Raw genomic sequence first — 27,996 nt, forward strand, 5'->3', positions numbered from 1 at the left:
GGTTACATGGAATTGTGACTGACAGAGAAACAGTTTGAATATTGCTGCAGTTATTGGATGGTGAAGGTGTTGATCTGAGGTCAAGAAACAGACTGAGAAGGCGTGTTTACCACAGCTGTGGTCCAAACTATGTCTGGCACATTGATGGCTACGACAAGCCATTTGGAATTGCAATCAATGGATGCATTGATGGGTTTTCCAGAAAGATGATATGGCTTGAAGCTTGACCCAAAGATCATTGCTGGCTACTTTATGGATGCTGTGATCAATGCTGGTGGATGCCCTGCCAGACTCAGGCTTGATTTAAGAACAGGAAATTGACATGTGGCTGAAATGCAGCGGCTTTTGCATTTTTCTGGGATCCAAGCTGAGACAGACAGTGTAACCTCTGGTCCAAGCACTGGAAACTAACGGATTGAGCGATGGCTGCTGGTCTTGTGAGTGTGTCCAGTTTTGGATGGACCTATTTGACAAACTGAGAGATGATGGCTACTTCTCAGACAACTTGGACAAGTCCTTGATCCAGTTTTGCTTTCTTCAAACAATACAGGTAATTGACACAAACAGGGGATTGCCCAATAATATTTTTAAGAGCCACAAATGACCATGTGTAAGACGGTCATTGCCTATGTTCTGTGTAGAGATTAGTGTAATAAATGGCATGACATAATGATGTAAAAGACCCTTTTCATTTGTAGGTTCTTCAGAGACATTTTGATAGCTGTGAAATATTATTGCAACATATGTTGCACTGCAGCAAATTACATTTCGCAGGTATTAATATTACTGTATTGTGCCATCCCACCATACAACCAGGAGGCAAATCCAGAATAAAACTATAGATAAATATGCCATCAATCGGATCGATCTGTGATCCGTTTGTTTTTTTACAGTTTAATCATCATTGGGTGAAATCCCCTCACGCACCCACTTCAGTATGAAGATCGTTCCCGGCCTCTATGAAAAGGAAAAGACTGTGACAGCTCAGTTCATCACAACACATCCATGGAGGGAGGCAAGACTGATTCAAAAGACATTTCCTGAGAGAGAGGCAAGGTATCATCAAGACTAGAGTATCCATCCCAGAGATGCTTTCTGTGTGGAAAGTTACAACGCCACGATCCTCTAAAGCAGGGGTATCCAATTGAAGTTCAGCGAGGTCCAGTTAGAGAGAATTTCCTCATCCAAAGAACACCTTTGGATGAGGAAATAGTGTCTTAACTTGCGCTATGATTTAGTCCCATGTATATTAAATTAGCCAACAGTTGTATTAACGTCTGTATGTTGTCAACAGCTGACTGTCAAATCAAATAAAGAAAATTCAATTGAATAATATCTAAACAATATTTATTGTCAGATTTCAAATTGAACTGGATTAATTATAAATAATATATACTCTGGTAATAAATACATGTGTTTTGCCTATTAGTGACCCCTGCTCTAAAGCATCCCCATGATGTAATGTGTCAAGTTCTGGCAAACTAGTTGGGTCGACTGCAGTGACTGTGTAAAGGGAAACACTCTTACAAATACTGTGCGGCTTCCAACATGAATGACATCGGAAATATTTATCTCCACAACGTCTGTTGCAGAAGTATTTGGAGAATAGACAGCAGGTCTGTCATGTGTCTTTTCACCTTCTTACGCAGTGGCATCATTATTCTCCTCCTGAAGATGTATGTCACTGACAATGTCTTTCTTCTTGGTTGTGAAATAGAAACGTAAGAGAGGTAACTTTGTCTTTTTCATACAGTTCCCCAACTGTGATACTACTATCTAATGAATGCTGCTGAAAGTCAGTTAAATCAATGTCAGAATCAGTTAGGCTCCCCTCTGCATTTATTCCACCTGGAAAAAACAACAGGGCGGCCTTTTCAATCAAGTCCTGTTTGTTACTGTCCTTGGAGACACTCTCTTTTCTGGTTCCCCCTCCCTTTTTGGTGCGTACCTGTACAAATTCCCCTTCTCTGAAATTCATCCATCCTACCTCAGTTGTCTTCTGATTCTTCTGTGCATTCTTTGGAAGAGTTTCATGCTTTCTCTCAGACACTTGATCATCTTTGTTTCTTGAGAGCTTTCTTCTAAGTCGCTCAAAGATCTTTTCCTTCCGTCTGCAGTATCCAAAAAACAGCCAGTCGATCACCTTAGGGTGGCAGGTACTCTCCGTCTGTCATGAGGTGTATGACACTGGAATCAATCTACAATGAAGGAATACTTTATTCATTCTAAGCCATGTGCTTTCAATTGTAACAATAAACAACCTGCATATGCGACACCAGATATTTACAAATCTCTTCCGTACGTTTTAAATGTTTAAATCAAAATGAAGCATTTCCTATATCGGCAACCTTCTCCTGTTACATTTGCTGTATGTCTTCCTCGGGCACATGCCGTGACCTTAAGTAGTCACTTAGGTCCTCCATCTTGTGACAGTTTAAATAACCTCTGTTGAATAAAATGATAGATCAAGCATACATCTATACGTTTTATAAAATCTGTTTTAGTTTGTAGTTTTGGTTTTCAAGCATCTTGACAGTCAATTATGTGTTTAAGTAAGACAAAAACCCTTTACTATGCTCTAAATTCCTCAATTTAGGAGCAAAGGAGCATTATTTAATTGTATTACTTTTTTCTTTTAATATTTAAAATGAGTCTCTTGGTTTTCTGATTTTATAAAGAAATTCAATACTTTAATGAGGTTAAGGAGCATAATCGTGAGGCAGTTTATGACACCACAGGGTCATCTACACCTGTGGTGACTTTATAATAACATGTTTGGTTGGATGTTGAAGACATGATTTTTCCCTCTTTCATGCACATGAATGACCTATTAACATTAAACACGCTCATTGATGGAAACAGTATAAGTATAGTATTTTGTTTTATCACAATTATACGCCAATGGTGATAAGAGCAATAAAGCACAAAGTGTGTCATTTTTGTGTTATATTTGATTTGAGCCACTGCAAAATAAATTAGGCTGCTGTCAAACTGAAAGTAGTGTGTAACCAAACATTTCAGTGATATTGTATATTTTAATAAAGTACTACGACATAACAGGTTAATACACCAGTAAACCTAGCACAGGTGCCTGGTCTGTGGCTGGTGAGGGGATGAGGCGCCTAGATATCGAAGCACCTCTGGATTACTGGAGATCACATTGTGTGGTGCCTGATATAGTGTGAATGAGATTAGATGTCTGACTGTTTTAAAAATCTTATGACTGACTCAAATCACCAAAAAGTGTACTGAACAAATAGCAAAACATGACATTGTAAAGAGCATAATAGTGTAATAATAGTATAATTATTTTTAGGCAATGTGGAATCATTCATTGTTGAAGCTACAGAGTGGCACTGTCTTCCCAGTCATACATTGCATGTAATTAAGGCTCCAGCAGCTGAGCTATGCTGGAGACTCGCTGTTGTTTTTCATTCTCTAAATTGTATTTTGCTCACACAGAAATCGGCTTGCATAATAAACTAAACTTTCAGGTTATAACGTCGTGTTTCGACATGATTTACCTTCTGGTACATTGATGATATTTCCGACAGTATCGTGAAGGCAACACGTCTTGGCCACTCATTTCCACTCATATCACTCGCTGGTCTGACAGGTTAGGTCGGATGCAGCGGTGCGTCTCCAACTCCATAAATGTGCTTTGAGCTCTGAATAGACAAGACTATCGGGACGATAAGGTGAGTGAGACGGGGTTAAACGCGGGGGTGAGACTCTTCAATGGGAGGGTGCGGCTTTGCAACACGCTGAATTCGACAGAGACATGGTGTGTTCCTCCTAAACATCCACCGGTGACTCGTATTAAGACACAGGCGTGTTTTGGACATCCATCCATATGTGACTGGCTATTCAACAAGAGACAATGAAGCGAATTACTTCAGTATGAAAACTACTTTGCTTCTAAGGCATTCACAAAAAAGTTGGAACCGTATCGGGGGGTAATTGGAAACAGTCGGGTGTGTTTTTGTGTTTTTACGAGCCTGCCGTGACTACAGGCTGAGCGGCAGCATATGTGTCCGACACTCAACAGGAGCTTTAAAATCAGAGCCTGCAAAGGCAGTCGAATGTGATTTGAGCTCGTTTTTAAAGGCGCGTGAAGTCCTTTTTCTCCCTCCCGTGCGGCGCGCGCTCGGGGGGAGGACTTCATATTTTGGATAACCGACCGTTTCCTTTTTTTCTTTTCTCCTTGCACGCGGGCCACACCTCTTCGCTCTATTCATCCCAGTAAATGAGTAAAAACATCATCAGCATTGCATATGTATGTATGTATCTTGTTCTCTAATCGTTGGACATTGCAGTGACGACGGTTAAAGGCGGCGAACGAAAGGCAGCCGAATAGCTCCGTGTTTTTGTTCCGTTCATTGTTTATCAGACATAATGCGAGGCCTCACAGGGAGGGGAAGGTACACGCCTCTGCTCAGGGCTGGGGCCTGTGAGACCTTCAAGTACTGTCGGAAAGAAAAATGTGTGTGGGGGGGGCGGGGGGGGGGGGGGGACTTGTGGTGCAAAGGATCATAAAACTCTCGGATCGGATCAGCACAAAAGAAAAAAGGGAGCAAATATAACTTTTAGAGATCCCTGATTGCTGATCGTTTTTTTGATCGTAATTGCCGATCAGTGATGATCCATATTGTTGTTTGATTATAGCAGCTGGTCTACAAGGCTCCAAACTAAACATTTTGCCACCATCCCAAAAATCATTTCAACCCTCTGAAGTCTGTGAACCATCAAACATTCTAAATGTTATCGTTTTACTTTGTTATAGTCATTTATAATGTTTTTTCTTCTTCATAAAAACACACAATTCAAATGATTAGGAAATAAAAGATTGTATTTTTATTGATTAAAACAAATCTTGTCATTCGTAGTTTTATTGATGTATTATAAGCTTATTAGATGTTTTGTAAACAGGTCATAATTCATCTCTAATATCTAATTATGTGAAAACATCTTCAAACAACTGTATTTATTCAAGTTTCTCACCAAACCTATGTTTTACGAGATTACATGTAAGTGATGGAGGGTCAGTCCCAACTAGAGATCGGTCTGTAACTGATATCCTTTATTTGCTGTTTTTTAAATCCACCACTTGTCAATAATACAGAATTGAAAATGACACATTACACAGTGCTGTCAAACACACTCCAGTGATATTCATCAGAACGCTGCATGCATGACTATTGAGTCATCGATCGTCTATTGAAATTGAAGTATGGAATGGATCCGCTGAACGTAAACTGAACATTAAATGAATTGACACTTTAAAACAGTCTTATCATTTAACATAAGAATTGAATGATGTTATCTAGCCCCCCCCCCCCCCCCCATCCTGAAGGACACTAGTAATTAAGTGCTGTGATTTAGTTTTTATTTGTTACTTTATTATTAGCTTATGCACAAAACAATTGCAATTGTTGATCACCATTTCTTCCAGCCTATTGTTCAAATAGTATTGTTTTCATTCCAGGCTACAGTTTGTCCTTCATCTAAATCACATGGTCTTTACAGAGCAGCGTAATGTAAGGAATATTATTGGTGCCGCTTTTGCTAAATTAGGATCCAGCACTCCTCAGAATAGAAAGGCAGCTGCTGAGCTGCAAACAGGTGCAGAGTGAGCGCACGCAGCCCGACTGGACTAAAGACAAGTCCTCTTCCTGTCTGGAATGATCGCATTTAAAACGGATACGATAGCTTTGCCGGTTATCTAGACAGATAACAGAGGAAAAGAGTCATTTGACCTTCTGCACTAGATGAATTAAAGCATTTACTTAAAAAAAAATCAACCGGGCCAGCTGTTATTAAATACCTCCATGAAGGAAATGAGTGGAGAAGAAATGAATAGATGAGTCCAGTGCCTTTTTGAAGCTGTGCTCTTATCTGATCTCCTGAGTGTCGCGTGTGAATGTTTGAACACGGCGGTTTATTGGCGACCTATCAGAGTAGAGGTGGAGCGGTTTGAGAGATAAGGAGGTTCCATCGGCATTCTGAGGAGCAGCAATATGAGGAGAAAATGTGAGGATTTTTACACTTCTATTTCACGTCAGAACACAATGTGAAAAGCAACCATGTAAATCCTGAGTCCATGACAGCTAACATGTATCCAGACTTCAGATTAAACCCTAATCCACGGCAAGTTTTGACAATACAATATGTAATATGTTCCCGCAGGAAATGTTACAAAATTAAGAATACTTTTATTATGCACACTAAAAAAACGTTTTCCCACAATGCAATGCACATAGATAATGGAGGAGCTGCCTCCTCCTAAAACAGGAGATCTTTGAAAACAGCTATAAAACCTTTAGAAAAAGACACCTGCCTGCTACTTGTAAAGTTCAATTGGCAATCACCTGCCAAAGTAGCCGTTTGATTGATGCCCGTGAATAACTGAGCTTCATGGATGTCTTGAAGTCAAACTGCAAACATAGCATACTATGAGAATGTGTATACTATGTACAGCAAGTAGGTATCTGGGCCCATCTAACAGCATACTGAGCTGACGACGTGTGTCACCAGGGTGGTGCTAAGCAACATTGCTAACAGTATGGCCGGGTTAGTACACAGCACCTCTTTCTGTTACTTTCTGCCCAAATGTCAAACCAGAGTTGAAAGAATTACGAGGACGGTTTTGATGACTTTGTATTTGATCCCTGTCGAGTTTGAATGAAGCGTGTTTCAATGATCAGCGAGGCAAAACTGCTGTTTCTGTCAATGGAGTCTCGTGAATTTGAAGAGAGCATATTAACTGAATGTTTTTCATGTTAATAAGTCATATTCATTTTCCAAAATCCCTGTAGATTTAGTTTATTATAGTTTCACTTTGGCCTGCGTGTCCACCTGGTGTGTTTTCATTGTTCTCCCTTTCAGTGAAAAACATATTAAAATGATCATGGTGGGATCAATATTTTGATTAATTGTGCAGCCCTATCCGTATGGATCCTGGATCAACTACAGTCTGTTACAATATTACGGGGGGGGGGGGGGGGGTTAACTCTTCATTGTTTTATAAAAGGATTACAGAAGCGTATGGAGACTGAAATGCATATTTCTCTTGCTTTACCATCCCAGCAAAGATCTGCTGCATGTCATGCTAATGCTCCTGAAGTTACACCATTGGTTGGTGGAGTTGGGAGTTTCTCCGTTGGGCCGTCTTACTAGTGTTTCTGCTGGCGAGGCCTTTTCCTCTGGTATCAATCATCTGATCCACTTCCTCAATGCACATGCGGTTGTTGCTGCTGCTCCACACGTTTGTCACCGACCTCGCAAACCTTGACCCTGAAAGCCTCATTTAAAAAATATAGAGGGAGCTCTAAAATAATCGTGTTGTTCTGTATTCATATTTTGCCGTACCCTTGTTTCACATGTGCTGAATCCTATGTTTGTAGGGTGTTGACACAGTTTGATGCATGTTTTATAAGAAAGAAGAAATGAACAGATATGTTGTCAAGTGGTAGTAAATGTCCAGTGTGGGTTTCAGCTGGCCCATGAATATGCTTTTTACATTTTCTTTATCCCTGTTAAAGTTTTTTGGGGGAGTTTTTCCTTTTCTGATGCGGGGGTTCAAGGACAGAAGTCGTCGTATATGATGTACAGATTGTAAAGCCCTCTGATGCTAATTTGTGATATTGGGCTAAACAAATCAATTGAATTGAATTGAAAATGTTGATAATAGCACGATGTGGAATGTATTCAATGATAATCATGCCATAGAGTGGTAGGCTACATGTCTAAATACCTGAATACTAGTAATGGTTCATAAACTACTGTGCTGATGTGGATAGCAATGACTGCCTGTCAGTCAGTCCGCCGCTGGACCGGTCCAGACTCAAATCTCTCAACATTTGGATGGATTGGTGTGCAATTTTGCAAAGACTTTCATGTTTCCAAGAGGATGTCTGATAATGACTTTGAGTTTTCCTTTACTGCCATCATGAAGTAGACATTTCAATTCAATTCATTTTTATAGCTCAAAATCACAAATAACAGCATTGGCCCCTCAGAGGGATTTACAAGCTGTACAGCATGACACGTTCTCTGTTATTGGATCCTCGCATCGGAAAAGGAAAAGCTCATTTAAATTTTGCCAAATGTTATATGGCCAAGTACCTGCAAAACCTGCGACATTCCCATCATTCTCAGCTGTACTTTGTGTTTAGCGTTAATTAGCAAATGTTAGCATGCTAACACGCTAAACTACAATGTAAACAGGGACAGAAATCAGCACGTGTACCATTGTGAGCATGTTAGCGGGCTGATGTTAGCATTTAGCTCACAGAGCTGCAGCATGGCTGTACACTCTTTAAGTCTTGTTGTAGAATAACGGTGAATCAGATAATGAGACGGGTCACGTGTAGAGATGAACCCACAGAGAACGATCGAGATCCTTTGTAGCCTCTTTTCACTGATTGTTAAGGTTTCACAGCACATGTATTGACAGTTCTGTTAAAGTGAACCCAGTGAAGTCTACTTGTGATTAGCTTCAATGTAATCTCTTCTGTGTCTTGTCTGCAGATGATGTGGAGCGTCGTGATCCTGCTGGCCACTGCTCTCAGTGTGGGTGAGTAGCATCTCTTTTCTCACCGGCTGTCTTTGAAAGGTGTGATCTCAGTCCTGAACATGAATATCACATGAGCGCGCGGGTGCCGGTGTAAACAGGAAGTAGATTGGTTTCGTAGTTACAGAAAATACGACGTATTATAATAAATCAAAATAAATCACGAGTTTTACTAGATTATGGGTCAATACATTTGGCCAACACACGTCTCTCACTCGGTTCTGTTCTCACACTCGTAGCTCTGCTGGACTGAACTCCCCGTCGTACTGGAGAGCAGGCTTTTCTTATGCTTTTGTTCGTTTACAGTTTCTTTGTGAACTTCACAGTAGTTGTGCAGAACAATGTAGCCACATGGAAACCAACTACAACAACAGTGGAAGCAACTTTCAGCTTCACTTGCTCAACTCATACGCACCGATACGTTGCCTCGTGGCAATAACACAGAGTGGTTGTTGGTGGATACAAACACAACTCCAAAAGAATGATCGTGTTGTATTGATCACCTGTGCATCTTTTGCTATTAGGAGTCAAAAATGTCTGTTGTAGAAACAGGTCAGTAAAAGCCATGAATGTAGTATTTGACCAGTGAGTCAGAAAGGACAGTTTTCACTAGAATTGTCAGATTTCTATATAAACTATTTGATGGATGTGCATTGTTGCGTACACTTCCCCTTAGCCGTTTGAGATGATCACATTGTATATTGCAATTTTTGTGTCATAATTTAGAAATATTAACTGCGAATGTTTTCTTTAGTTTCACATTCTTTTTTCAACACGATGTTTTAGCAGCATGCACACTGCCTCATTGTCTTTCTCCCCCTGCTTTGGTTTCAGACTCCTATCATGTCCATGACATCCATGAGCGTTTGGCCCACGGTCGGCAGCTGAAGATCTACCTGCCTAAGACTGCGGACAGGCTGGAGTTCACTCCAGCTGATGACCCTGCCAAGACCTTTACGTACTGGGAGAAGGGCCATGTCAGGTCAGAATCATTCCGGGACGCCCCCGTGTTCTGACATGATGGTCATGGAGGGAAGCTGAAAGTTGCTTCCAGTGTTGTTGCAGTTGATTTTTCATGTGGCTATTTTTTCTGTCCTACAGGACGACCAAAGGCAGGGTGTCGGGTTCAGGCAGCGACCGACGCTGGTACATTGACAAGGTAACCAAAGTATATTTGTATCGAGTCTGAATTAATGAATTAAATCTAAAGTCTACATTTTATGTAATAAGTCACTTTACCTCGTAGCTTTGTCTTTAACTGCGCTAGCACAGTTTCTATTTGTGCTTCCTTTCTTATTCTACTTGTATATAACTTTTGATTATTGAGGCGGCTGTGGCTCAGGTCTTCCACTAATAGGAAGATGAAAAACGATACTGCATCCGAAAATTGATGTGCCATCGGTGTGTGATTGTGTGTGTATGTGTGTGTGTGTATGAGGATCCGTTTACATCCTGATGAGCAGGTTGGACAGCATCCTCTACCATTAGTGTATGGAAGTGTGTGTGTGTGTGTGTGTGTGTGTGTGTGTGTGTGTGTGTGTGTGTGTGTGTGTGTGTGTGTGCAAATGTATCATTTATAATTGTTTGACTTGCCGATCTATTTTGTCTTTAGTCTAGACTTCTATTATCTTCTCCTATCTTATTGTAAAGGAACAGTGTGTAGGATTTTGGCAGATTTACTGGCAGTAATGGAATATACTATTCATATCTAGGCTTTCATTAGTGAATAATGACCTATAACTAAGAAACGTTCATATCTACATAGCTCCTCTCCACCATGTTGCACCGCTATGTTTCTACAGTAGCCCAGCAGAGACAAACACAGACCGGCTCTGGCGAGTTGCTGCAGAAGGCCACGTTCTATTAGTGTGCACCCAAGTTTGTCCTGGGCCACTGAAAGACTTCCTAATCCACTGTCCTCCGCGTTAGAGGAGCTACGTGCTCATTAACTCTTGTTGAAGTGCGATAATAGATTCTCGTGGATGGAGTACACACAAAACACATCATCTGTTTTTTTCCCCATCAGCTGTCAAAAGTAAAAGCACCTGCTTATGTGTGACCAGAGATTCTAGATCTCCACAGCGTATTGATGTACTCTGTATATGTTTTTTTTTGTTAGGTGACCTATCAGGACCAGGGGACATACACCCAGAAAGACTACTGGAATAAAGAAATCTCCTCCGTCAAAGTAGCCGTCACACGTGAGTTAGCTCCGCCTTATTTTAGCTTTGGTTGCTGTAACTTTTGTTTCTTTGTGAACACCGCTTTAAAGTGAGTGTAAGTAACATTTCCTAGAAGATTGGTTGAAGAAGGTTGTGTCGGTAAAAGCAAGGGGGTATTTAATTCACCAGAAGGTTATTTCTTCTTTCAAAGTTCTGGCTTACCACGCTTAAGCAAGTTCGACAGAACTCAGATATGTTATATTTAAGAATCTTAACCTTTCTCTCTTTACATCATCATCAGAAAGCAGTGGTGATGAGGAAGACATCTTGTACTATAAAGACCGACTTCTTTTTCTCCTCTGTCTCTCTAAACTGAGCCAATTTTAATCTCACTAGAATAACAACAACACTTAAATCCTCAGACGATGATACGATGATACATGGAAGGCCCCATCTGCAGAAAACAACTATAACACAATACATCAAACTGTCAGGTTGATGGTCCCAAAATGTATAAAACCACAATTATTTTTGAATGTCACCTGTAGTTTTTAAATAGACATCTTATGGTGGTATGAGCACCCCGGAGGACATTCCATTCACATCTCTGTTATCTGGGTAAAGAAAACAAAGTGGTTTGCATGGCTTGATGCCACCGGATGTCCGTGAGAAAATGTGTTTTTGTGCCCTGAGATGACTTCTCTTATGATGTGGCATTATATAAATAAATTTAAAAAACTGTGCTACTGAGTGGAAAATCTTTTGAACAACAGTTCTTTCTTCAAAGTTATTATTTTAGGGAACTAAATTACCGATTACAACTCCTTAGCTAGTGATTATCAAGTTAGCCAGTAAGCTTGGTTACCGTCTGTTACACACACAGCTCCATATTTTGACTTTCTTTCTCGATATCTGTTTCTTTCTTCTTCTCCTCTCCGTTCCAGCCAGACACAACTATGCCAAGTGTGTAGCAGGACAGAGTCTCTTCATCCAGCTGGAGGGCATTGACCTGAACGACGCTTCCCTCTCCTTCTCTGGGGAGGCTGCCAATATTACACTGGTGAGATGGATGGATGGATGGATGGATGGATGGATGGATGGATGGATGGATGGATGGATGGATGGATGGATGGATGGATGGATGGATAAAAATGAGCAGGGGGATGGAAGCATTCAATATCTTGGGATTCATTGTTAAAGTTGCAGAAGTAGAGGGTTCAATTTATTTTCATCTCTCAGTATTTATGTGTACTCAAATAATATGAATATTATCATTTTCATATTTGTATATATCTAACATATATACAAACAGCTTTAGCTTGCCTGCCTGCGTATGTGTAAGCATATACAGTATGTACAGTGTGTATATTCAACAGAAGACTACATGTATATAGAACGCATTAATGGGCTTCTGTCCTATCTGCTCCCTCAGCAGTGCAAATCAACACTGGGTCGTGTTCATTCTTTTTCTTTAAATGCAGTAAATACAGTATGTACTCAGCTTAGTATTTCACATTACTGTGTAGTACATTACTAGAAGAGAGCCATTCAAATTGACAGGGAAACACATCAAAGCTAAATTAGAACAACGATTCTTGACAAGTGATATACAAGAGGAAGAACAGCGACGCCTGGTGGCCAAAGTCAACTAGTGCGTGGGGTGGAGTGACTTAACAGAGACAGCAAAACAATGAGAACGTTAAACAAAGGGAGACACATACCTGCAGAAGACAATATATAACACATGATTTGCCCTCTGGTCTCTCTCTCTCTCAGCACATCTGCTGCAGATGTCCCTAAACTAATTAACAATTTACAAATGAAATGAACAGAATTTAAACGAGCAAATAGAACCCAAAATCTCTGCGGCGCTACGTTTGTTCCATGACGCGGCAGCCTGGCGTAATACAAATGGCGCCTAGAAAGTTAAATGAAAACAAATTGGAAACATACACATTTTTCAGAGCTGGAAGGAAATGAGTTGTGATTCAGATGGAAATGCAGAGTGATGCTCTGACAGAAGTTTGTCTCCCTCAGGTGCACGACGGTGCTCGGGTGTCCCAGGACCTGCCGAGTTATTGGGACCGGGTTCACACCGAATCCACGAGAATCGAGATCACTAACATGAACTACAGTGATGTGGGACATTACACCCTAATAGACCGGAGAGACCGGGTGGTGTCTGTCACCAGGATGGACCTGACAGGTGGGTCCCCATGTGCCGTACACTTTCAGAATGGGCTTTAATTAGCTGAAGTGCAGAGGGTACCCGTCCTGTTGAAGCAGGCTTATGTTACCGACAGGCCTTTATTCATCTCTCATTCTGTTTGACAAGCATGTCTGGTCATATTTTGTAGTATGAAGCCTCCTGTTTGATCTGTTCCAGTTTGCCCTGCTACATTTGTGTTACTGGATTATGCCGTTAATACATCCTCAACACTTCCCGTATTTCAAATTAAGAGCCATTTAGCGTTTCAGTGGACAAAATCCATTCCCTTCTTAGCTGAGCTTTTGTTGTGAAACATTTATAGGACCGGCTTGTGGAAAAGTCAGCGAGGCTAACTATTAATATCATGGAGCAAAAACACACAACAATGCAAAACAAAAGTTCTTAAAACCTGCAGCTTCATACAATTTGCACCAAAAAAAAAAGAAGCACTTTCTGATAGTTGACCAAGTTGCCAAGTTGTTATTTCTCTAACACCTACAGTAGAGCAGTCATTGGTGATGGAATTATTTTTCTCCAGCTCCCTCCAAAAATGTGTTGGGGACGTGTATGAGCAGGGCCCCGTTCCTCGTACGTGGCTAACGGAGTTAGCCGGATCATTTTCAGGATGAGATTACATAAGTCAGGCTTTTCGGTTCCCCCGAAGCAAGTTTGGCAAAATCACCATAGCAACACATCCATAAGCTTGAACCTGCTCCAGCGCAGGCTAACTTAAGTTAGCTGGATTAGCTTGCCTCTCCCCCGGAAAAACATGTCAGCTCCCTTCCTCAGAGATCCATCAATGAAGGAGGATATTAGTCAGATTAGCGTTTTATAGGGAGAGAGTTCTTCGAGATCGCCAAGATCCGTTATCGCATCATGATGACTTCCTGTACGAGCGCTATCGATTCTGCCGACAAGGAATCATTTATTTAAAGACCTTCTCGAGCCGTACATTGAACACCACACGCCATCTACTGTCTCACGGACTGTATCACAGCCTCGCGCTGTGTAGCGAGTGGTTCATGTTTGTACAGTGTCGGTGACGCGGAGAACATCGGGAAAGCCGCTGCATGCCGTGCTGTTCATAAAGTTTATTTGGCGATTAAGAAACTTATGGATGTGTTCATTACATTACCATGGCACATGTTGTATCGACTCACCATTCTGAATAATGTTTGTGTGCTTAGTGTTTACTTGCTCCCGTGTCCTCTTGATGGCTGGTTGAACTACATGATGGTTGAAAGCACTCATAATGATATGACAGTATTATTAGTACACCATAGATATCATTATCGTAGAACATGATGAAGGTGGACTCGCGATAAGAATATAGAGAATTACACACAATTTATTTTTACTGCTTATTATGAATAATACATACATACTGATCCGCCCATACACAGATTCACACACACATATTCAAACTCCTATTCTATATGGTAATCTACACATACATGTATATACACATATATATATATATATAGTACATGATACATACGTGCATACAGTACATATATCCTCATAAGTATCTATTAATGCGTATCAGTTAGATACTCTTTGGGCTTGTTTTTATCTACTTATTCTGAAAGAGTTGATATAATTATTTTCGCTATAGATCTCATTGGATGATGCATTCCATTAAGCCTACTGCCAGCAGGCACATTTAAAGCCATATCTTCTGATTGATTGAGGTGATGAGGCACTTAAAATTAGCCGATACATTTTCCCAACACTTACGCATTTAACTTGTCTGTGATATGTCGCCATGCTTCTCGTCTAGCCCTTGCAGCGGTGGCGGTGTTAGATTGTGTCATGATTATGGTCTTGAATTCCTCATATGAGTTCATGATCTCCTGCTCGTCAGCGGAGTAAAAAGAGACTCTTTCTTTGAGTTTATTTGCCGTCGTACTGTTATAAAATCATGGTTTCGGTGATCGACGCTTCCCCCTTTTGAAGTAGGACGGACACGCGCAATGATCCTGATGACTGACATCTGGTTCGAATTAACGAGATTGTTTGAGCGCGGATCAGCCTTTGAGGAACCGAGATAGCCTGATGTCAATCATTGGGTTCATTTAAGCTGCTAATAGGACATTTGATCGACTTAGTTGAACCACGTACGAGGAACGGGGCCCAGGTGTGGTTATGAGCAGATATTAAAGATAATTATGAATATATATAGACAATTTGTAATATTATTAAAATTCTCAAAACGGGGCATCACAATGGTGTTGGTGCAGTAACACCAAAGGCATTATAATGGTTATCAAAAATGATTCATACTTACATCCAATAATATCATTTAATTTACTATAAAATCACCTTGGAGCACCACCTTTCTGAACAAAAGGAAATAGCCAATTAATATAGTCTCAAAGTAGACCAGCCTATCAATTTGGAACTCTGATGAATGGAAGGGTGGAGCCATGTCTGTATTCAACAACATTGACTCACTGACTCGATTACATCAAAGGCTGCATTTTCAGTCTAAAGCCAGAGCTTTGCTGCGTCATGTGTCAAACGTACCTGTGAGTGACGGCTGCTCCTCACAGGAAACGATTTACGTCACACAGCAGCTGGTATCAATCAGCATTGATCATCGTGCAAAGTCAATGAGCGAGTCCACAGGGATATGGAGAGACATGGTGAGAGAGAGTTACCAACATCGGTGTCCGTGCGGTTGGACCCGACCAGAGGGTCAGATGGGCAACATGGACGCGAGATGGAGGGAGAGGCTGGCTATACAATAAGGCGAGTCAGCAATTACGTTATGATGACCAGGTATTGTGGCTGGGCGATATGGCCAAAAAAGGTCATTCCATATCTCGATAACAATGTATGTTACGTTATTGCATATTTTCTGGTAATTCAATTAATAATTGATAAAACCACATGGTTTTGTATTTGCTTTTGCAAATTACATATATTAGATATAGTATTTTCTCCTTCAACTCATCCTTAAGTGCAAAATGATCCGATTTTCTGAGAAATTTAAGTTAGTATATGCTTATTATAATCAATTTGTCATATCACGTTATGATCATTTTGAAAGACTATGAATTATCATATTGAATTATGGCCGAGCAGACAAGGTTGCTGGAATGAATGATAATTGTTGGGGGGGGGGTAGATTGTTAGAGAACTATTTTCCATCCTTATAAACCCCCCAAAACCAACTGTGTTCAGAGGATACTGGGGTTATTTGGAGTTGACCGAGAACCTGACATCCCAGTGGTGTTAACAGAAATAAGGAGACGTTGGTGAAATGAGGGGATCGAATGAGAAACTGGCTAAACAGGTGCCAGTAACGGAATCAGAAAGAGAATGTTGAGATGTGGTGGTTAGCTGAAGATTTAACTGGCAACCCAGTGCCGGTACCAGAAATAGCATGAGGCTGCTGAAGTGAGACGAGAACAGCCGAATGACTAACTGCCAACCAGTATTCACAATGAAAGCAGCGGCAAGTTTCTGAAGTAGAAGGAGAAAAGCCAGACGAGTAACTGGTGCCCCCCCGGTGCTGGTGACTGTGAACAGCATGCCAAAATGAAGAGAGAATAACTCAACAGCTTATCTGGCAACCCATTGCTGGTGCTGAATTGTGGGGGGGAAATGGCAGAATAAGTACTGTTGCACACACATTTTTCAGAAAAGATAGTCATGGGCACCTTTCAGGTAGACATTTATGGACCTGTGAAGACTGTTAATGCTAAGTTAATAGTCAATGGTCCAAAACAGTGAAAATCATTGGTGTTGCCTTTACTGCTCTTGGATAAAAAGAATGTCCTATATCTATAAAGTCCTAATCACACACACTCTTCTCCGCTGCAGACCAACGTGAGGCCTCTGATGGAAACCCTCTCCTGGCTCTGCTCTTACTGCTCGGCATCCCTGCTGGGATTTGCTGCTGCTGTCGGAAGAAGATTTTCAAGAAGAAAGCCACCACCGCTGCAACGCTACAGGTACTAACAGTGGTCACAGCCAGTATGACTCTATCTGGAGACACGCTTTGTGATGTGAGGGTTTCCTGCTTTGTGTGGACTGAATATCTCCTCGGGTTTTGGGGTTGTTTGTTTGAACAACAGAAGTTATTGGAAGAAAATATTCAACAAATGATCGATCCGAAACAATGATTTGTTTCATCCTGTCTCTCTCTCTCTCTGTCTCTCTCGCTGTCTCTCTCGCTGTCTCTCTCGCTGTCTCTCTCTCTCTGTCTCTCTCTCTCTCTCTGTCTCTCTCTCTGTCTCTCTCTCTCTCTGTCTCTCTCTCTGTCTCGCTCACTCTCTCTGTCTCTCTCTCTCTCTGTCTCTCTCTCTGTCTCTCTCTCTCTCTCTCTCTCTCTCTCTCTCTCTCTCTCTCTCTCTCTCTCTCTCTCTCTCTCTCCAGTCCACACCAGTTGCAGTGCATCCTCCTCCCAGTGGTCCTGGGGGACCTTGTCCTTCTTACAATACTCCTGGACAACCGGGAATGGTGAGATTATACAACATTTTCTTTCTTACTTCATAAACATGTCCTTATATTCACTTCAATTCAATACAACTTTATTAGTCCACAAAGGCTATATGTTGTGTGTGTTCGGTGTGTTTATACTGATGTCTCTGCGTGTTTATTCTATGTTTGCAGGCGTACTACCACGGCCCAGACGCTAACACGGTACATAAGACAGTACATTATACACATTTATTACATAACTACACAGAGTATTTATCTATTTACACAATTGTTATGCAACCTATAGCTCGTATAAACTTTATCAACAGTGGACTATTAGTTCCCTGACTTTCCAGATTTCCTGTTTTCCTGCTTCCTCCTTCACCATTTCACAATCTAATTCCTGATTGTCTCAGGGGTATAACCCAGCCTATCCACCCCAGAACCCTGGCTACCCACCCCAGGACCCTGGCTACCCACCCCAGAACCCTGGCTACCCACCCCAGAACCCTGGCTACCCACCCCAGAACCCTGGCTACCCCCCTGCCCAGCCTCCACAATGGAACGGTCCACCACCAGGCCCCTATCCCCCCGGACCTGCAGCTCCAATGGTATCTCTTAACTGACTAAATTCCTAAATGGAATGCTGGTCAATTCAATATTTCACCTTGTTCTGGCCTTTTAACTGTTAGTGTTTACAAACTTCAAGTTCTGAAACATACCCTAGCCTTTCATCTAATAATGGATTATAGAGTGATTATGAAGTTATACATATTGACTTCAGTGCAGCATCAATAATGTACATCGGTTCTGCACACCGGTGTGTTTCAATGAGCAGCAGACTGTCATTTTGTGTCAATATTCGCTGCGTTTGATTTGGACTGAAGTGTGTCCTGCGAGCCTTTTCGAGTTGAACACACTGCAAGACACTCGTAGCCATCTTTCCCCCGTAGGAGGCTGAAACAAAGAGACAATGTCAACGAGATGTGATGCAGGAAAACAAAAAACTGTTCTAGTTCCTCTAGATTTATGAATTTGGAAACCTGCCAATCATTGAATGCAGTTTTGTGTTGATATGACTCAGTAGCCCCCCAACCTCTGTTGAGTCATTCAGCAGGACACAAAGTCCTCAACAGAGGTGTCAGGGGATGAATCAAATGTTCAAATAAGATAAAACCAACGTGTCTGTGTGTGTGTGTGTGTGTGTGTGTGTGTGTGTGTGTGTGTGTGTGTGTGTGTGTGTGTGTGTGTGTGTGTGTGTGTGTGTGTGTGTGTGTGTGTGTGTGTGTGTGTGTGTGTGTGTACTGCATAGGGCTATGCTCCAGCTCCAGTCATGTATAGCTCTGCACCACCAGCTTCCTCACCTGCCGACCAACTGCTGACTACCACACAACAGGTACACACACACACACACACACACACACACACTGTAAGCCCTATTTGTTCCAAGGCGCTGGCTGTTTCTAACAGTGAAGACCTGATATTTTATTGGCAGTTTTTTGTGAAAGAGATTTGATATTGAGAAATCAAGAATATTTCCATTTGATGGAAGGGTGTCATAAAAACATTGAGTATTTGGTTTGAATATTTCACCTGGGCTGCGGTACGCTATACCAAATATAATTGTCTGTATTGTTTTCCAGTTTGGGTGTGAAAGATTAAAAAGCAGGCTTTCAAATGAGTTATAATTTAGTTTAGGTTTAATAATAGGCTTGAGTCAAAGATGGCTCCTCGGCCGGTGCCTCGAGGAATGTGAGTATTAATATGACTCGAGGAGTTGATTCATTCAGGCTGACATGTTCTTCATTACACAGCCAGGTTTCAGTCAGACAAAACAAATCAACATGATTATCTGATATTAACTCATTTACTAATACAGCTTTAGATGACAGAGATCTCATATTTGAGAGTCCACATTTAATTCTTCTATTGTGTTGCACTGTTGCGTTGGTGTTAACTTTAATTAGGTTATTTTGTATAACTCCTCTTCTGTTTACTTTTGATTGCATTTCTGTAAGTGGCCGTGGGGCAGACACAGTCTCTCTGGGTTTAGGGTGGGTAACTGCTCTAATGGAAGACTGCAGCTCTGCTTCCTGGTCTGCACTCTGGGTGGTCATGGTTTAGGTCCATTAACTGGGTCAGATTTCTAGATATGAGATCCGCTCCATCCAGAGCCATCGATGATGACATACGGCTAAACATTTCATCATTGGTCAGGTTTGGGAGGGGGCCAGAGAAAACTTTGTCTTTGATTAATGCCAGTGAGCTCCAAAGGGCGTAAGCGGAAGTCATTACTGCGGATGTGAATAACAATCTTACTGTATGTACGCTTATCTTTAGCTAACAGCTTCAAATAGGATTGAATGTCGACCGGTCTGGCCACAGGAATGCATGTGACTGTGGCCCTGTGGCCCCTGGGAAACACGTTTCTCAGAATAGAGCTGCGGATGATCAGAGTTGGTTTCTCAGCGGGTCTGTTGCTGAGAGGTGAGAACCTTTTTGAAATGTGAGGTGGTTGGTGGTGAACCGTAGGCTTCTTCTTAGATGGATGCTTCCTTCAGACAGTCACCCAGCACGGGGGTTGCCAGGTTGGTGGGGCATTTCTGCTCTGCATGCACAAATGCCCGGCAAGCTCCACCCTCCCAATGCACTCGCAACTACATCTGGCAAAACATATACAAGAAATAGTGAAAGAAAAAAGGCATTGTCAAATGTGTTCAGATGAATGCGGACATAAACATGCATTTTATCCCCCCCCCCCCCCAGGCTGAAGCTGCTTCCTCTGCTTTGAATCCTGTGCCCCCCTCCTCCACCAACACTCTCGGCTCCTCTGATGATGCCTATGAGTTCAAGATCGAGGGAGGCAAAAACTCCACCAACTTCCTGTAGGGACGCTGACTCCTGGAGCAGCTTCCCCCCAGTCCATCCTCACCTGGATGCTTCTGGGCCCATCTGGGACCAGGTGCAGGTGGAAACAGTGGACAGCATTTAGACAGATTGTATTCTTTGTCTCCTTTTCCCTTGATCAGTATTTTATCCCCTAACTGACGGAAGATAATGCGTTATTATTTCTTACTGGAACAAAATCTACTGACCTAGCCAGCTGAGTTTTACAGTACTCAGTTATTTGGGGATCAAATTCCCAGAGCTGAGGAATGACATTGGGTGTTATCTTGAAGTGTTAGCGTGTGAATTAGAAATGTATTATCGACATCTGATGAGTCAATCTTAAAAACAGGCCTGGCTCAGTTAACCAAACGATTAAGAGACGTCATCATGGCACATGATTGTTGTTTTTATCTACATTTTCCACTGATTCCAATCTTCCTCTTTTTATTCGATTCATCTGATTAGCCATAAAAAAACAAAAAAATCAAGAAAGACTCACATGCAAGGAGCAACAAAAGGAAACAAACCACATGGCTCAACTTATTCCACCCCTGGTCTTTTGCAATTATAGTCACTATCAGGATCACTACCTACTCAATACCGTGTCCTGCTACCCACAGTCCGAGGTCCAGACTGTTTTGTTGCTGTATATCTCAGGTTGCCTTATTTTCCAATGTCATTTAGTAAGCAATGTCTGCATAGCTAATGTGTTGAATTAGCCTGGTCAAGCTTTGTGCCATCCAGTCAACAAACCAGCTACAGTGAAATGGCAGCAGACAAGAGTGTGGATTTTTTGTTCTTATATAAACCTGTTCATGGAAGGATCAATCTGCCGATCTCCCCTCCTCCCACTCAGTGTGCTGTACTCTACACCTGTACAGTACTGTAGTACTACACATGGTAGAACACGCATGACATCTTAATGATATTTTGCCTGGAGCCCCAGGTCTGCTGTCCAGTTGCCTTTTGACTTAAGGTGTGTTCACACCAAACACGATGAACGTGGCGTGAATGGCGTTCATCGCGTCATTCGCGCCGCCGGTCTCGCCGGGGAGTATTTGTGTTAATTCGCGTGCATCGCGCTGGACGCGCCGGAGAGGGGGCGCGGCGCGGCTTATCGGCCTGAAAGCCGTTCAACTGTCCGCCATCAACCGTAGAAAAATAACCTCTATTTCTGCTCAGTACGTGTTGTGGAAGTCCCAGATATCACGGGGAACTAAACACTAAAATGTCTGGTTCATAACATAGTCCGGAGGAGCTCCGTGGATTTCATCGAGCTCACTGTGTCTAGCAAGCCACACGTCGGCTGTTTACTACAGCTGTATGAACACACAATAAACTGACTTGGCTGTGATTTAACGGCAATAAACCGACAAAAAGGGACTCCGAAATAACTAGGTGATGATGCCGATTTGTACTTGTTTTCTCAATGGAGCTCGGATCGATCGGTGCTAGGCTATGCTAACATTGTAGCAGCTCCATCAACACTCACAATAACGTCATATAGACGTAAATACGGTAGCGTCTATTTCATTGTTTGTACCATATGGTTTACACACACACATGTCTACACATAGTTTGGTCCGGTCTCTACTGATATGAGGTATCGTAGAGCTCTGGGTGAACATTGGCGGCTACAGCATTTATTTCCTGATTCAACAACAGCAGAACTTCACTGATGACATGGGGAGCAACTCAACGCTGATAGGCTATCGCGCTGGAGCGTCACGCGATTTTTTCACAGAAGTTAAAATATTTCAACTTCTGCGTTTGGGGCGATTCGGCGATTCGGCGTTTTGACGCGTCAATCGCGGCGCGCCAAACGCGCCGCACCATCGCGTCTGTACATAGACTTTGTATGTAATCTCGCCGCGTTCATCGCGTTTGGTGTGAACACACCTTTAGCGCTTCCAGATAAACCATGACCTGGATGACTGAGAATCGTCATAGACACCAACGTCTTACAACTTTATTTAAAAGGCTCTATTTGGACACAAGATAATACAGGACCCACCTCAAGGCCGTTAGTATGTCAGGAGATGTTGTGCAACTGACAAATAGGAAAACCTGGCCCTTTGAGGTCCAGGGCCCGGGACTAGCTACCTCGATCGCTTTGTCAGGTTGGTAATTGAGCGTTAGCCCTGCTTTTGGAGTCAGAGTTGGCACTACAGTTGGGTTCAGCTGGGTCGGGTCTTAAAGACCAAGGTGTGGCCTGGGTAAATGAGAAGAGCTGTATGAAACAGAATACAATACAACAGCTACCTCATTTTTGGATTCTATGCCTCTTCTTAGGTCAACAGTCTTGAGTTTGCATCGGTCATCGGCATTAATTTGTGTGTCAAAGTCAAATAGAAATCACAACAAACCCCTTGGATCCTCTAAAAGTAATAATTACATTCAAATAACCCGGGTTTGGTGCGATGTCCGTCTGTGGTAAATGCTAACAACTGAACCGTAAGAATGCTACCAGAAGAACCACTTGACTGCCTTTCAGGGTGGCCTCATGCCTCCTTTACAGCAAAAAAACAAAAACATATCACTCATCCACTCAGAGCCTTCGTCCCGAACATTTATCACCAAATCACAGTTAAGCAGGAAGTAGCAGCATTCATCTAGAATGTTCCCCTTAAAACCACTAACTAATTAATTCAACCGTGAGTAGAATCACAAATGCCTTTCTTTACAGTATCGTAATCTTTCATTTAGTTTCTGGAGGTGGGTAAATACACTACTAAATACTGGAATCACTTTATGTCCTGCATGATATCGAGACGACTGGGTTTTTGGAGTTGCATATTAAACTGGGACAAACTCTGGACCGGTCTGTTTATTTTATTTTGTATTCTTTGTATCCTATATCTGATGTTCCTCACACCTAGCAATGTTGCTAGATGTGAGGATGAATTGTTATTCACATAATCTTGAAAATATGATTTATGTATTTAGTTTTTTTTTGTAAATGTAACCAATTATATTCACTAAGTGTAGATGTTGATGTGTATGGGTGTTAACGGAGTTGGAGACCACTTTTGATGTACTTTGGTCTCTCCAGTTCCGTCCACCTCTGGATAATATGCCAATGAACCGTGGTTTCATACCTCTCATTTTATACCTGACATGATATAGTATACATACTGTATTTGGATGTGTAACTCGTGTTCTTTCATTTTCAATAAGACATTCACCATTAAAAGAATTTTACACGAGACAGCCGGAGTGAAAATCTGCAAGCGGATGACTTCATATGATACTGTTGATAAACTCAGTGGAAGTTAAAGGGACATTGTGCCACCTTCTATAGACGTCCAATCAGTGCTGATGGAAAATGTAGTCCACTGAAGAAATAAATTCCTGTGTGTTCACTAGTGACTGAGAAAGCAGATTTCTCCTGCTGCGCTACATGTGACTACATTTATATATATATATGTATGTATTAGTGCTGGGCAACGATTAACATTTTAAATCGCGATTAATCGCATTGTTATGGAAAGTTCAATAATGAATTCAAAAGGAGTGTATTGCGCACTTTTATTTTAAAAGTACTGCTATATGAACAAAAGGTCAATAACATTTGGTTTGCAAACACTTTAAACAAATAAGGTACTTTTTAACAGCAGCAGTTATATATCTGTGCTCTGTGTGTGGCTTTATTTGAAACGTTCCACTGCTGTGAACATGAATAAAATGTTTCAGCACGTTTCATCACAATGTGTGTGTTGTGTCTTCATGTGAACAATGTGCGACAATTCCTGTGTCCAGAGGCGTTATCGGCCCTACGTGGAGCGCCGGTTTTGGGTGAGGCCAGGAAGAACGAGCGCCTGGTGGAATAATTTCATCAACGAAGTTATGATTCCCGAAGAATGGCGAGAAAAGTTTTGAATGTCCAGATCGTCATCATCCGACAAGTCTGTAAGGCCATCGCCGTCTTCCTGGGTTCCAAGTACATCCGAAACCCGAGTCCAGAGCCCGAAGTGAGGGACCTTGTGGTCAACTTCTTCCAAACACACGGTATCATTGACTGTCCACATATCGAAGTGAAACAACCACGTGCTAAATCTACAGACTCCATCAACAGAAAGGGGAAACATTCTTTGAGTGTACAGGCCGTGTGTGACAACAAATACTGTTTCATGGACGTAGTTGTGAAATGTCCGGGAAGTGTGCACGACGCGCGCCAACTCGAAATTTAGTTGTGACTTAAAAGATGGAGCAGTTCCCCCGTGCCCCAAAGAACTGATAGCGGGCGAAGATGCTGTCCCTGTTTTGTGCTGGGTGATCCAGCTTATCCCCTGATGCCGTATCTCATGAAGGATTAACCCAATGGCGGAGTTACACCACAGGAGCAGTATAATGGCTATCACTTTGCAAGGCACGCATGGTGATTGAATGTTCATTCGGACGTTTGAAGGCAAGATTTTCGACTTTGAGGAGGGCAATGGACGTAAACATGGAGGACCTTCCCTTTGTCATCTATGCTTGTTTTGTGCTCCACAACTATTGTGAGGTTCACAAAGAAACTGTTAGCGAACAATGCATAAATGCTGCTCTGCAGTACGACAGGGACCTCCAGCCACCTAGCAGAGCCACGAGAGCAGACAACGAAACCGAGGGGACGCGCGTTAGACGTGTGCTAACCACATTTCTTGACCCATAACATAGTAAAACTTGTATTTGCTAGTGTTCCTTATACATTTTTTTTTACCCAAGTTCATCTCTGTCTTGAGTCTGATGTACCAAAGAGGGGCCTGCAGAGTACAGTGATACAGCACAAACCCTGATTATCTGCTGCATGCTGGCTGATCTCACTCCAGTAAACCTCATATTACAACATGAAGAAAGTGCATTCAGTCTTATTTTATTGTTTACTTTATCTAAACTTACGAGCAAAAAACATACACCATGTTTGTAGGTTGTAGATGTGTTTTGAAGTATTTTTGTGTGTGAGATAATAACCGTGTAGCATTGGAGTAGAAGTTAAAAGGATTACTTTGCTTTTCGGTGTCCTCTCGCGTGCCGCCCATTTCCCTGGATGCCAGCTGCGTTCAATCACTGATCAGTGCCAAGGTGGTTAAAAAGAGAGGAGCTCCAGAAGGACAACCCCTTGAACACGTCTGCACTAGATTTAACTATTGTATCAAGACATTTAGCAGCGATATGTGAGTGGGATATCAGTGGGTAGTGATCACTTCCCAATAAGTTGTAAAGTATCATTACAAAGGAGTAAAGAACAGGAAGATATAGTAGGTAAGTGGGTATTTAGAAAGGGCAAATTGGGAACTTTTTGAATATATATGTGAGTGAGAAATGGATCAAATAGAAATAAATGAAGATATTGAGGAGATTGATACAAAAATAACATTTACAATACTGGAAGCAGCAAATCAAACAATTGCTAAAAGTAAAGGAAGGATGAAAAGAAAGGCAGTCCCCTGGTGGACTGATGGGTGTGGGAGAGCAGTGAAAGAAAGGAACAAAGCTCTTAAGGTATTAAGAAGATCACATCATTTCCAAAATGTAATAGAATACAAACAAGCATAAGCAAAGGTTCGTAGAACCATTCGTAAAACAAAAAGGGAAAGCTGGCAGAATTGGAAGATCAACACCTGTGGGGGGATGATTAGGAGAGTGCGGCAGTATCCAGTGTTGAAGAGGGGGGAGGATGGGGAGAGGGCAGAGATGATTGCAAAAGCATAAACAGAAATCCACAGCTCTGCCAACCTGACAGTAGAAGGTAAGAGAGGAAGGGAAAGGACACAATCAGCTCATCCTGATATTCTTGAAAAAAGAGACAATACTAATAGTCTTAGTGATGCCCCGTTTACTTTAGAAGAACTGAAAAGAGCCATAGAAAGAGGAGGACTTACATAAGGTTTGGGAAGTGGGGACACTACCTAGTTCTTGGAAAGAAGCTGTGATTATCCCAATCAGGAAACCAGGCAAAGACTCGTCAAACCCAATACATTACAGACCCATAGCATTAACATCCCATGTAGGTAAAATAATGGAAAGAATGATTACAGATAGATTAACATTTTATATGGAGTCCAGGGGAATGATATCGCCTCATCAAAGTGGATTTTGGAAAGGTAGAGGAACTATGGACTCAATTATTTGTTTAGAAATCAGAAAGGCCAGGTGAATAAGGAGTCAGTGATGGCTGTGTTCTTTGATGTGGAAAAAGCTTATGATATGGTTTGGAGGGAAGGGCTATTGATTAAATTAAATATGATTGGAATAGGGGTGAGAACATATAATTGGATTAAAGTTTGTTAACAGATTTATTTAAGTCGGAATTGGGGCAGCACGATCTCTAGACGATACCTGGTAGAGAATGGTACACCACAGGGTAGTGTCATCAGTCCGATACTGTTCTCCATCATGATAAATTATGTTTTCCTTCAAGTTCAGGGTGATATTGGGTGATCTCTATTTGCTGGTGATGGAGCACTGTGGAAGAGGGGGAAGAATATAAACCATATTAAAGGGAAAGTACAAGAGGCTGTGAAAGTGGTAGAAAGATGGTCTTATTCATAGGGATTCAAATTGTCTGTGGGGAAAAAAAACAATCATGTTTACTAGGAAGAGAGGAGTTGATGCTCAGATAAAGATGTACGGTCAAAAGATTGAACAAGTGAGAGTTTTTAGGTTCCTTGGTGTGTGGCTCGATGATAAATTAACATGAAATGAACATATTCAGAGGATAGCTATGAAATGTAAAAAAATTCTAAATGTAGTGAGGCGTCTAACAGGGTCAGAATGGGGAGCCAGCAGGTCTGCAATTAAAAATATTTATATCGCTCTGGTGAGGTCAGTCCTTGATTATGGCTGTGTAGTATTTGGATCAGCTGCAAAAACTTCACTAAAGAAGCTGGAAGTGATGCAATCCCAAGCTCTGAGTCTGTGTTGTGGTGCTTTTAAGACAAGTCCTGTGGCTGCTCTGCAGGTGGAGGAGGGTGAAACGCAGCTGCATTTGAGACGCAAGCTCTTAACTATGAACTACTGGGCCAATCTGCAAGGACATTCTGGAGATAACCATCCAACCACAAAAGTGCTTCTGCCATGTTGGGAAAGAGACAGGGCCAAACAGGAGTGTTTTGCATGGAGCAGTGGGAAATTAGCAAAAGATATGTCATTGGATCGGATAACATTCACTCCTAAAATACCGTTATCAACTACACCACTGTGGCTATTTCCCTCTGTCAGTTGATCATTATTTTTTGGACAAAACCCAAGCATTTAAAGACATTGATAACATGGCAGGAATAGACTGCAGACAATATATCAAATATGTATTCCAGCATTCACAGATGGGTCTAAAGACCCTGATACAGGTAGAACTGGGTTTGCGGTCACCATACCAACCTTGCAATATGAAGTCAAAAGGAGAATATCAGATCATCTGTCTGTTTATTGAGACGTTGGCCATTTTAACAGCACAGCAGTGGGTAGAGGAGGTTCGGGTCGAAAAGGTCATTGTCTGTTTAGATTCCAGTTCAGCACTATCCTCATTACAATCATTCACATCACATAGCAGGCAGGATTTAATTCATGAAATATACGAAACACTGTTCCGACTTAAGAATATGGGTATTTTAGTAGCATTTATGTGGGTACCAGCACATGGAGGGGTAAAAGGAAACAAAAGAGCAGATAAATTAGCAAAGCAAGCTTTAGTAAGGCAGCACTAGACATATTTTACTCAGCAAAACAGAAGTTATCAATAATCAAAAGAAACA

At 41.7% G+C, this 27,996-nt stretch overlaps 1 protein-coding gene across 2 annotated transcripts; it reads left to right on the forward strand.

Moving 5' to 3' along the window:
* Positions 1–3,568: 3,568 nt before the first annotated feature.
* On the forward strand, positions 3,569–23,468 carry LOC306695777 (uncharacterized protein). 2 transcript variants are annotated; one of them, XM_079159126.1, is made up of 13 exons: positions 3,569–3,698; positions 8,530–8,575; positions 9,407–9,554; positions 9,674–9,731; positions 10,692–10,773; positions 11,679–11,794; positions 12,772–12,940; positions 16,772–16,902; positions 17,327–17,410; positions 17,564–17,593; positions 17,788–17,982; positions 18,684–18,767; positions 20,138–23,468. In XM_079159126.1, the coding sequence occupies exons 2-13, from the start codon at positions 8,530–8,532 to the stop codon at positions 20,258–20,260; spliced, it is 1,266 nt and encodes a 421-aa protein (XP_079015252.1). In that variant the 5' UTR covers positions 3,569–3,698; the 3' UTR covers positions 20,261–23,468. The 2 variants fall into 2 exon arrangements, with proteins under 2 accessions (XP_079015252.1, XP_079015253.1); XM_079159127.1 differs by lacking the exons at positions 18,684–18,767; positions 20,138–23,468 and having other exon boundaries at positions 17,701–17,800.
* Positions 23,469–27,996: the final 4,528 nt, after the last annotated feature.

The sequence above is a fragment of the Pholis gunnellus genome (genome assembly GCF_910591455.1).
Source record: "Pholis gunnellus genome assembly, chromosome: 5".
In the NCBI taxonomy this organism is placed as follows: Eukaryota; Metazoa; Chordata; class Actinopteri; order Perciformes; family Pholidae; genus Pholis; species Pholis gunnellus.

Coding starts and splice junctions, on each gene's coding strand:
- LOC306695777 (XM_079159126.1), top strand. CDS start 8,530: ATGATGTGGAGCGTCGTGATCCTGCTGGCCACTGCTCTCAGTGTGG. Junction 9,555..9,673: donor TGGGAGAAGGGCCATGTCAG/GTCAGAATCATT, acceptor TCTGTCCTACAG/GACGACCAAAGGCAGGGTGT. Junction 17,411..17,563: donor CTCCTGGACAACCGGGAATG/GTGAGATTATAC, acceptor CTATGTTTGCAG/GCGTACTACCACGGCCCAGA.